The sequence below is a fragment of the Lactuca virosa genome, chromosome 5 (assembly GCF_052849685.1).
Source record: "Lactuca virosa cultivar CGN04683 chromosome 5, Lactuca_virosa_CGN04683_v6, whole genome shotgun sequence".
Taxonomy (NCBI): domain Eukaryota; kingdom Viridiplantae; phylum Streptophyta; class Magnoliopsida; order Asterales; family Asteraceae; genus Lactuca; species Lactuca virosa.
Window position 1 is genome coordinate 183,282,887 of NC_136430.1, and position 12,171 is coordinate 183,295,057.

Genomic DNA, 12,171 nt, shown 5'->3' on the forward strand with positions numbered 1-12,171 from the left:
ACAGAATATGCAACATTCAGTTTTAAATTGAGTTTAATTGATTTCAATTACACAAAAAATTTATTTGGCTATGACATATTTTTAAAGATTATACAAAACTTTTTTAGACAGTACTCAAAAAAATTACATCAATTACAAAAATTACATTCTTTGAGAATAAAATATATAATTTGTATAAGAAATTACAACCCCATGTAATTTATAATTCTTGAAGAATTCAAGCATTCTTAAAGAATGTTCTTGAGAAAGTCAAGTATTACTGAATAATTGAAGAATAAAAAATGATTTCCAGATCCGTAACTCCATAAACTTTTTATACAAACCGAAGAATTCTTGAAGAATTCAAGAACTCTTGATGAATAGTTCAAGAATACAATTCTTGAAGAATTCAATTTCCTTGAAGACACTTCTTACTAGTATTAGACCTCCTCAAAGGACTTGACCCTATCTGTTCCTCAATTTTATCTGGTTTCTTCTTGGAGAAGGTCTTTGTGATGCCAAGCTCTCAATTCATTCAGATGTACGAGAACTATATGATTGTTTTTTTGTTGCTTATTAAGGAAATGATTTTTCTCTCCATGACCTTCTTAAACCAGAGGTACCTGTTAATCATAGAACTCAAGTAGGAGAGGTATCTTTCTCCATTGATTTATCATTTCTGATACAGGTCCAGAAATATTGAGACCAAAAGTGGGTAAGCCAAGAGTTTTGCATGTTTACTCCTGGAGGGTAAAAAATGAAATTAAAGAAAATGGCTAAAAGGTGACCTGATGAGAGAGAAGCATAAAAAGGAAGGAGGATCTCATTATTGGGCTTGTTACAATAGCTTTTCATCCTGTCAAGAGTTCCAGGAGAACAACTCCAAAGCTGCAAACATCACTCTTTAAATTTATCACTCCTGTCATGGCATATTCAGGTGCATGGTAACCAAAAGTACCAAGAACACGGGTAGAATGAAGACGTGCTGCCATGCCTGGGGTTTGGTGTGTTAAATCCATATCTCTAATCTTAGCCACATGGTCTTCAAAAAGAAGAACATTACTGGACTTCATATCAGCATGATTAATTGGAGGTTGTGTCTTCTCATGCAGGTATTCAAGCCCTTTTGCAGCCCCAACAACAATTTTAACTCTTTGGGACCATGATAGAAGAGGACCTGCTAGTCCACCATTCCTTCCATGAAGAACATCATGTAGAGATCCAATAAAAAGCAAATTCATAAGCAAGTACTCTCAAGCCAGCAATTACACAATATCCAAGTAGGTCGACGACATTATTGTGTTTTAGCCTTGATACCATAGAAATCTGAGCTAAGTCTTGGTCTTGTTGCTTTGTAGAGTAGTCAAACATTTTAATAGATGCAAGCTGCCCACTTCTAAGAACACCAAAGTATGTTCTACCGTAAGTTCCCTCACCAATCAATGAAGCCGAACCAATGTTGTCAGTGATTTCCTTCAACTCATCCACCAGAAGAGAAGGGACAGAAATAGGCTGGATAGCAACAGCCTGTGTGTCAATAGGTACAGCCTCAGTGGCGCCATAACCTGCATTGTTTTGATATATATATATATATATATATATATATATATATATATATATATATATATTACTACTGTGAAGCTATTATAGGTAAATAAATGTAAGTACCACAAATAAATGTTTATCATCATAAGACTTATGCATGTGTTCTTCTTCACAATAGTGCAAGCAACTTCATGATCTCTTTCAGCCAGAGGGAATAAACCCATGATTTTCTCATTCATTTATGGCAATAGGTTTTATTTTTAGTACACATTGCGGTAAGGTTATCTTATGAGCAGCGATGCAAGTATTTGATATGTGTACTGTAAGTGTAATGAGTCTAAATCACTACTTGTAATGTACCCTGGAGGTGGCACAAACAACTATATGTAATCATTATGAATAAACTCCAATTCCATTTGCATTGAAGCTAATTTTATTAGAAGCGATCAATATTTAGAAAAAGGTAAGTATATACTAACGACTATCCATTAGTTCGGCTTTTTTATCAACACCATTGGAACTAGTGGTGAACTATTATAGATAAGTAAATATAAGTGTGTTGCTACTGTTATAAAAAGAAATTAGGTGTGCTTCTTTTATAGTAATCTCCTTTCGGAATGGGGCAGCAGCTTCTGAAACACTTACATTTGGGGAATATTTTGAATAAATAATGTAAGTATAGATGAATAAATATAAGTGTGTTGTTATTATTGGCAAGCCAGCCAGTTATTACATATACTTGGATCGGAGGGGTTTACAGTATTAGCAACAGAGTTTGACTGCATCTCATGATCTCATCAGACTACACCACAAACTAACCAAATGAATTACACCAGCCAGTGTCTTTCAACAATATCTGTTTTTTATATTTTCGTATTTTATTAATTAAATATCTATTAAAAGAAATTTTGATATTTTAATAGAAACAATGTTAATTAACATAGCTAGTAATAACTACATTATCATAAATTCAAAGTGACAAATGTAAAGTGCAAAAATAATCATCCAATGAATTTACAAAAATATAAAAAATTATAGTTTTCTCATCCAAATTCTTAAAACTTTATCCAAACTTCTGTAATAAGATTGTCATACAATTCAGTCACTGATTATCCAATAATTTCATAGTGGATTATATGAAAATTATATAATCTTTTAGCAAAGTGGTTCAATTACTAATTAATGTTTTGTAGTTACTAGTGAGTATCTTCTTTATATTTTTATAAGTTAGTTTCATGTACTAAAAATGGACTCGAATAGGGAGGATTGGACGGAAGTCCGGCGAAAGAAAAACACAGTGAAAAACCACAAAGACGGGGAGATTACCAACTTGTATGTAGCAGGTTTTTCTGGAAACACTAGTAAGTCAGACTTATGGAAACATATCGCCAAGTTCGGAAAGGTTACAGACGTTTATCTAGGAGGAAGAAAAGATTATAAACGAATGTTCTTTGCGTTCGTTAGATTCAGAGGAATTGAAGATGAAAAGGCGTTGGAAAACATTAAAGATTGCAAGGAACAAAGTTAGGCGACATGACATTGCATATCAATCTCTCTATGCATAGGAGGAAACCAATTCGTGACAAGCAGAGAGCCTTCAAGCAACAGCCACACCACAGAATCATCCCACCGCTTCCGCCGCCCCGGGTGAACACGGGAACAAGAGACCATCGCTCGTATGCACAAGAAATGGGGATTCAAAAGGAGACTCAGCTGGTAAGTGAACCTCCTATTAGACTCAACTCCAACACACAAATGAAAGAATGGCTAAAGAAGAAGACTTTGATTGGTGAAGCCCACAGTCTAGACCACATTAGTAACCTCCCGGCCTCCCTGTTAAGAAACGATGACACGAAATACCTGGGAGGATTAACCATAGCTCTAGGTTTCAGCAACTCGATGGATGCTAGAGAGTTCCTAGAAGATAACAACAGATGGAATGAGTGGTTCAAGTGGTTGATGCTAGCAGATCAAGAAGAGAGGCCATATGAAAGAACGGCATGGCTCAAAATCCTTGGACTACTGTTAAGATTATTTGATGAGGAGAACTTCTCCAAGATTGCTGGTAGATTCGGGAAAGTGATATCCCCATTTGACAAGATACGTACAAGAAGAGGTTACTCCATGGGTAAGGTGGGAGTTATAACGTCTCAAAGAAAGTGGATAAATGAAGAAATATCTATCATGGCAGATGGGAAGTACTACAAGCTTGGTGTAGTAGAATATACGGATGACTGCTCCCCATTCCACCCGCTGCCGTTCGACAAAGTGGTAGAAGATTCCGACGAAGATGAGATTGGCTCGTCAGAGGAGGAATCTGATGATGAAGGAGTCTTAGAAACGTGGATAGGAGAAAATACAGAGGCGGAAGAAGGAGAAATTGTACATCCGACACAACCTGTTAGGCGCCAGGAAGACGACAATGATATCCAGGTAACCGGAAATTCGAATCATGACTGCCTGAAGACCATATCACCGGCTGTATTGGGGGATGAACCTGAAATTAATGACTTCATTAATTCCTGTAATGCAACGAGTACTCTCCCCATAAACATGGAGTCGGTTGAGATTCTCAAAAATAAGAATGTTGAGGTATTGGGATTTGATCCATGCGTGGCAGAAGATAGTTTTAATGGCACGATAATGAATGATAAAATTACGGATGATCAGAGGGATGGATGGACGTTAAATACCTCTTTTGGGCCATCTCAAAATATGGTCCATTTCGGGTGTTTTGGGTCGTTCCCAAATCCTTTTCAGGCAACAAAAACAAAGTTAGCCCAAATAAGACCTTTACGGAACCTAAGCAATAATTCTAGATCTCCTAATATCTACAGCCCAACTACGAAGAAAAGAAAAAATACTCCACCAACATAACACCATTTTTTAACTTCGCGCCTCCTGGTATCCCCCCAAATATATCTAGTATCGCTGTTGCAGAAATCCACGAGGTATCTACGCCTCTAGATTTAAATCGGAATGTGGAAGGTGCTAATTGTGACGCGACCAACGAAGTTTTGGGAGATTGCTCTAGCTCCTCCTCTGTGGGAATCTCACACACTGCTGAAATTGGGGCGGAATGTGGATTTCAGATCAACGCGAGCAACGTCATATTTGCTCAAATTGTTGGCGAGAACGGCGTACACCCAGGTCATCAATGAAGTGTCTATCCCTTAATATCAGAGGTATTGGGGTCGATGCCAAGGTAAGTTGGGTGAAGAAGTTGAAAGTAAAGAACAAAGCCAATTTTGTAGGAATTCAAGAAACACAGCTACTGGATTATTCTAAGATAAATGTGAATGAAATTTGGGATTCTAAGGAATTTAATTTTGAAGGTGTGGATGAAAACGGAAGGTCCGGAGGTCTGATATCAATTTGGAACACAAATTATTTAAAAAAAAACTGAAGTCTTGAAGAATCAATCTTACTTGATTGTTATTGGTACTTGGATCGGAACCGCTTGGAACACAATTTTTGCTAATATTTACGGCCCACAGACCCCAGTGGAGAAGAAAGAGCTATGGAACAAATTACTACAAATTAAAAAGGAGAGAACAAGAAAATGGTTATTCTTTGGTGATTTTAATGTAGTAAGAAGGAAGGAAGATAGAATTAGATCGAACTTCTGTTCCTCTAGCGCAACTGAGTTCAATAAATTCATTCGTCGAGCAGAAATTAATGACTTCAACATGGGGGGCGAAAGATTCACATTTATGAGTAGAGTAGACGCAAAACTTAGTAAACTTGACAGATTCTTGGCATGCTCGAATTTCTTGAATACATTTCCGTCCTTAACAGCTACTGCCCATCCAAGAGAAATCTCAGACCATAGCCCAATCACTCTCTCCACTTTTAAAGAAGATTTCGGCCCTCCCTACTTCAAATTCTTTAACTCATGGTTGTTGTTGGAAGGATTAGATCAAATTGTTAATAATATGTGGGCAGGATTCCATGGGTATGGTGATGTTGATGTATAATTGGCAGCGAAACTGAAGCATCTAAAAGAAGGAATAAGAAAGTGGAGAAAGGAAGAACAGAATAAAGAAAATTTGGAGTGGAATAATACAAAAGAAACAATTGGAAAACTGGAAAAGTTGGCTGAAAGTAGAGAATTATCCTCTAATGAACTGCAAACTAGAAGTAAAGGTTTACAAAAACTATTGGAGTTTGAGAAAAGAAAAGTGATGGATATGAAGCAAATATCAAAAACTAGATGGGTGGTAGATGGGGATGAGAACTCGAAGTTCTTCCATGGATACGTAAAGAATAACAAAAGAAAAAACAAAATTGTGGGTCTAATGATAAACGAAAAATGGTCCACCCGGTGTCAAAGAATTAAAAAACGAAGCCTTCCGTTTTTTCCAGCACAAATTCAGCAAGCAATGGGTATCACGCCCCAAACTTGTCAACCCCAACATCAAATCTATTGATATGATGGATGCCATCAGGTTGGAAGCCCCTTTCTTAGTTGATGAAGTTAAGAAGGCGGTATGGGCCTGTGGTGGAGACAAGGCTCCGGTCCAGACGGGTTGATCTTTAAGTTTATAAAGAAATATTGGGGCGTAGTTGCAGAGGACGTGATGAACTTTGTTGGCCACTTTGACGAATTTGGTACCCTAGGGAGGGGATGTAACTTTTCTTGCATCACACTCGCTCCAAAAGTTAAAGATCCATCCACCCTTAGTGACTATAGACCAATCAGCTTGATTGGCTGTATGTATAAGGTAATATCAAAACTACTTGCCACAAGGATTAAGTCAGTTGTGGGAAAGATTGTGGGGGAGGCACAATCGGCATATGTTGCTGGTTGAAGTATACTCGATGGTCCATTAATAGTTAATGAACTGTGGGTGGGAAAAAAGTATCAAGAAAAACATTCTACTCTTCAAAGTGGACTTTGATAAGGCGTTTGATTCCATTAACTGGGAATACTTGGATTCAATCTTAAGTCAAATGGGATTCAGGACAAAATGGAGAAAATGGATTCGTGGATGCTTATCATCCTCAAGAGCATCGGTGGTTGTAAACAGATCGTTAACAAAAGAGTTCAACATCTCGAAAGGTGTCAGGCAAGGGGATCCACTCTCCCCTTTTCTATTTATAATAGCAACGGAAGGGTTAAATGCAACAATGAAATCGGCGGTGGAAAAAGACATATTCAAAGGAATACAGGTACTTGGAGATGGCCCGATAATTTCACACCGTTTTTATGCAGATGACGCATTGTTTATAGGGGAATGGTCAAGGAAAAACCTGAAAAATCTTGCAGCTATGCTCAAGTGTTTTCACGCGTCCTCATGATTGAAGGTAAACTATAGCAAATCAAAAGTAGTGGGTGTTGTTGTGTCACCGTAAGAAAATGCTAGGTGGGCACAAATTTTGGGATGTGTATCGGGATCTCTTCCCTTTACATATCTTGGAGTACCGGTTGGTGCAAACATGAAGCTGATAAAGAACTGGCAACCAATAATTGATAAATTCCAAGCTAAGCTTTCTACTTGGAAATCCAAAACGATGTCATTCGGAGGAAGAGTCACATTAATTAAGGCGGTCTTAGGCAATCTTCCAACTTACTACATGTCACTTTTTAAAACCCCGATCGGGGTCATTGAATCACTTGAAAAGATACGTCGGAAGTTCCTATGGGGTGAAAGTGAGGAAAAGAACAAAATTCATTGGGTTGCATGGGATAAAGTAATTGCTCCCAAGGAACTCGGTGGGTTAGGGGTGGGATCTATAAGAACATTAAACGTGGCGTTGCTGGTGAAATGGTGGTGGAGAATTAAACAAGAAACATCTTCTCTGTGGGCTAAAGTTATTGTAGGAATACACAATTTAAAAAACAAACCGATCGATTACTTAGCAAAAAAAGGAATTCAAAGGTGGTTGGAACAATATTGTTGGTGTGAAAAAGGATATCGAAGCGATGGGTTTTAGATTCAATGAAAATTTTCAACAAATAATAAAGTCTGGAGATAATACACAGTTCTGGCAAGATACATGGGCAGGCTCTGAAAAATTAAAAATAGTTTACCCAGGACTATATGAGATCGAGATGAAAAAAACATGTCTGGTGCCAGAAAGAATTGTAGAAGGTGAATTTATGGGGAAGTGGAAGAAATGTCCATTGAATACGGATTTGGCATCCCAAGTGGATGGTATATCAGCAGCTATTGGACCAGTTAGTTTACAATTGGGTGAAGACCAATTCTCCTGTCAACTAGCACCAAATGGCATTTATCAGGTAGATCTACTAAGGAGGAAAATCGATACACAACCTTCTATATCAGGTAGTAACAACCAAATCACCTGGACTAAACTCATTCCCATAAAAGTCATAACTTTCATTTGGAGATCTGCATTGGAAAGGATCCCAACAACTATGGCACTTTCACAAAGGGGTGTCAAGATCGAAATAGACAAATGTAGTGCCCACATAGGTGAATCGGAATGTGCAAATCATGTGTTGATTAAATGCCCTTTTGCAGCCACTGTTATACAGAAAATAATTAGTTGGTGTGGTGTTACTACATGTAATATTCAGAACATAGACGAGTTGATCCAATTTGCAGCAAACTGGAGCAGGTGTCCAAAAAAAAGGGAAAGATTCAATGCAATTTGTTATGGGATGCTTTGGGGAATATGGAGAGCACGTAATGAACGTTTATTCCAGGAGAGATTTGCTAACCCTTGTGGAGTGGTGGACAACATCAAGGCAATGGTCTATACATGGATTAAATATAGGGGGGAAAGGTTTAATTCTAATTGGGAAGACTTTTGCACTTTCCCTTTCTTGTTTTAATTGGTTCTTGTAATTCTACTTTACTCTCAGATAGCTACTTACTATTCTAATTGAGTTTATAATATATAGCTGTTTCCAAAAAAAATATATATATATAATCTTTTAGCGTAGGATGATTAATGACAATCCAGCCCAAACTAAACACACGTGAGTGTAAAGGAACATCATAACTTACTTGATATTTGAGCGCACTTTCAAGTATGCTCACAACGTCGGACATCAGTGGACGGTCTTCCAAGTCTCTCTCCAAACACCAATAACCTATTGTGACAAACATATCCAATGATTTGGGATTCATTCCATCTTTTATATTACCAAATATAAGATCACTTATTTTGTTTTGTGGGTAGTCCTGTCGCACCCAACCTGTTAAAATGTCATTCTCTTTAGTGATACACAACCTCCCACACGACACTTCAAATAACACTACCCCAAAAGAATCAACATCAGATTCTTTTGTTAATAATCATGTTTCGATGTATAGTGGATCACAATACCCAATAGTGCCTATGGCATTCGAGACAAGAAACGTGTAATCCTGTTACGATGTATAGTGGATCACAATACCCAAGAGTGCCTATGGCATTCGAGACAAGAAACGTGTATTCAAGAAATTCTTTTGTTAATTCTTTTGTTAATAATCCACGAGCCACTCCGATGCATATATTAAGCCGGCGAATCCAAGTTAGATCATGGTTATTGCGATATGAGTCAAAGCTTCTCCTAGATGCGTACTCATACACACGGATCTTCTGGTTACTCTCGTGACAAAATCCTAACAGAGAAACGATATTTTTATGCTTGTATAGAGAAAGCATAATGATCTCCTTCCAAATCTCAGGGTTTCCTTGTCCAAATTTGGGATTAAAGCAACAACTGCCTGCCCTTTGGAATGAACGAGCTCTCCCTTATATACTTTGCCAAACCCACCTCTACCCATGCAATTTTCATCAGCAAAGTAGTCAGTTGCTAATTTTGTAGCTTCTAATTGTATCTTCAGGTGTTCAAACTTATTTATGAGATGCATCATTTAGACCGTAGAAATTAATATAGCTGGAAACAAAGTTGAGAGCTTCACGGAATAGTTTGAGAGCTTCAAGGAAAAGCTTGATTGTAGAAATAAAATAGATAGACGCAACCCTTTGTCATTTTTATCATTCTCTTTTCTCACCCAAAAGACAACTGCGGTTCCAAGTTATTTGTTTTTTTATTCATTTTGACTATTCAAAAATATTATTTGTTTCAAATTTTAAGACTAATATTTTAGTTAGTGGCTCAATAATTGTATTAGGTTGGGCATAATATACTAAAGAAACATAGGGGTGGCGATAAGCACAAGAATTGTATTAGGTGGGGTATATAGTAAAGAAATATTCTGCCACTTAACTCGTTTGAAGAACTTTATTAATACTCCGCATTTATAAAAGAACCCTTTCGAACGTATCACTTGCTTTTACAAACGAACCCTTTAAATCACGTAACAAATCTTTTCTAGAAATTTGCTGTATGAGATAATTAGTTTTTGATTAAATTACACAAATGGTTTCTGTCACTACAACAAAACAAACAATCAACCACCGCTACAAGAAATACGAGCATTAGTGGCGACAGACGTCGCGGCTAAAAGTCAGGAATATCGCCGCTAAAGGCTTTTGCGGTTATATGTCGCCGCCAAAAGGTCAGTTGTTGTGTCGATGCAAATGCATCACATGTCACCGTTATTGCTCTACATCGCGGCAAATGCACTGTCGCCGCTAATGCCCACCGTCATTGCAAAAGACTTGTCGGCACTAATACATGTCCATCGCCGCTAATTGTATTTTCGTTTTTTTATTTAATATTAAAATTATAAAATATATATATATATATATATATATATATATATATATATATATATATATATATATATATATATATATATATATATATATAATAGGTATAAGTTTGAAACATTAACCACACTTAATAATCATATCTGATCCAAAAGATTTATCCAAGCATCCGGTCCAAAATACACATCATCCAAACATAGTGCAATATATCCTAAATATTAATCTAAAATACCAACTCAAACAAAACATTTTATAAATCTTAAAAAAGTAGCTACTCGTTCTCATCACTCACCTCGTTTCCTTCCTTTTCATTTCGTGGCGGCAATGATCGAAACCAGTCTTCCAGTGCCACACAACATCCCGGGTCTTTTAACATTGTTTGCAACATTTCCAACTAAAAAGAAAACAAATTATATTACCAACATATCATAATAGCATTGTACTTTCCAATAATTACCAAACTACAAAATACCAACATATCAAACTATAACCAAACTACATCCTACACAATATTGTGCATTATAGCATTGTACTTTTTTCATTTTTCCATTATTGCATTGTAATATACTAATCTAACAATTACCAGCATATCATTATAGTATTCTACTTTCCAAATACACTAAAACATATACATCATACACAATATTTCATATACATTATACCATAATACTTTTTTTCATTTTTCCATTATAGCATTGTATTTTCCAAAAATTACTAAACTACAAAATACCAACATATCAAGCAATAACCAAACTACATAATACAAAATATTGCATATACATTATAACATTGTGTTTTTTTTTTTTACATTTTTCCATTATATTATTGTACTATACTAAACTAACAATTACTAAACTACAAAATACCAATATATCAATTTATAACCAAACTGCATCCTCCACAATATTACATATACATTATAGTATTATACTTTTTTTTTTCATTTTTCCGTTATAGAATTGTACTATATTAAACTAATAATTACAAACATATCATTATACCATCTTACTTTAAAAATTAATGTCATGATGATTACAACATCCTACTTTTTTTGATTTTCCATTATAGCGTTGTATTTTTCAAATACACTTAAAGTAACAATTACTTGTGATTGTGGTCGTGCATGTGTCAATAGTTGTTCCTAATCGAGAAGGTTTATGTCAGATGCCTATGACATGGCCATGTTGAGAACCCAATATTCTTTCAAAACAATTTTTTATATCCTTTGGTGTTTGACCGCTTGCTTCAGAAGAAGCTTGAGTTTGTTGATTGATCTCCTGGAGTAAAGCATTCCATATTTTAAAAAATGATAAACATCATAAAAATTAGATTACTAAATACCCGTTGATGACATAAGCACTTAAATGAAATTACAAATTAACCACTTACGTCTTGTTGCTCGACTGCAGGACTAATGAATACTCCTTGACGATCGATATTAGCCTTACGAAATGAGTCGAGTCAAGTGATGTCCTATTTAACATTAAAAATAAAATTTATTATACGTCAAATATACCGTTAATTATATCATAATTTACTTCTTTGAAACAAGCATTACTATACGAGCCTGATCCCCCTCTGTTTACAAATTGTTGTTGCGTACAGACTCCTTTGTTTGATGCTGAACATTTTATAAATTCGGGCGTTTGAAAATAGTCAACTATGTGCGCCTAATATTCACGTGACATACCCTCGTGGGGTTGGCTAATGCCCTTGGTATATCTGCAAGCCCTCCGGAACTATGAAAATAATTACGTGCTTTACTTTTTTGGCCTCTATAAATATTTGGTAGAGTCGCATCAATGCTCCACAACAACTGAGCACGCTCGGGATCTGTTACACCCGGTTTCCAGATTGGATCGATTTAGGGCTTCATGGAGTAAAAGGCATGCTTTTTGGGTAAAATCAAGGCTCACAACGTGAACCATATAAGGGTCACGACGTGAGGAGTAATCAATTGAAGATGTTGAAATTGCCTGAGCTCATGACGTGAGCAAAAAGATCTCACAACGT

The 12,171-nt window shown here is 36.3% G+C and overlaps 1 protein-coding gene and 1 pseudogene across 1 annotated transcript; one reads left to right on the forward strand and one right to left on the reverse strand.

Moving 5' to 3' along the window:
• Positions 1-216: 216 nt before the first annotated feature.
• Positions 217-1,763, reverse strand: LOC145112107 (pto-interacting protein 1 pseudogene; annotated as a pseudogene).
• A 4,600-nt stretch (positions 1,764-6,363) lies between these two features.
• LOC145112108 (secreted RxLR effector protein 78-like) lies at positions 6,364-6,825 on the forward strand. Its single transcript, XM_079048320.1, has one exon. It carries the CDS (start codon positions 6,364-6,366, stop codon positions 6,823-6,825), a length of 462 nt encoding a protein of 153 aa, XP_078904446.1.
• Positions 6,826-12,171: the final 5,346 nt, after the last annotated feature.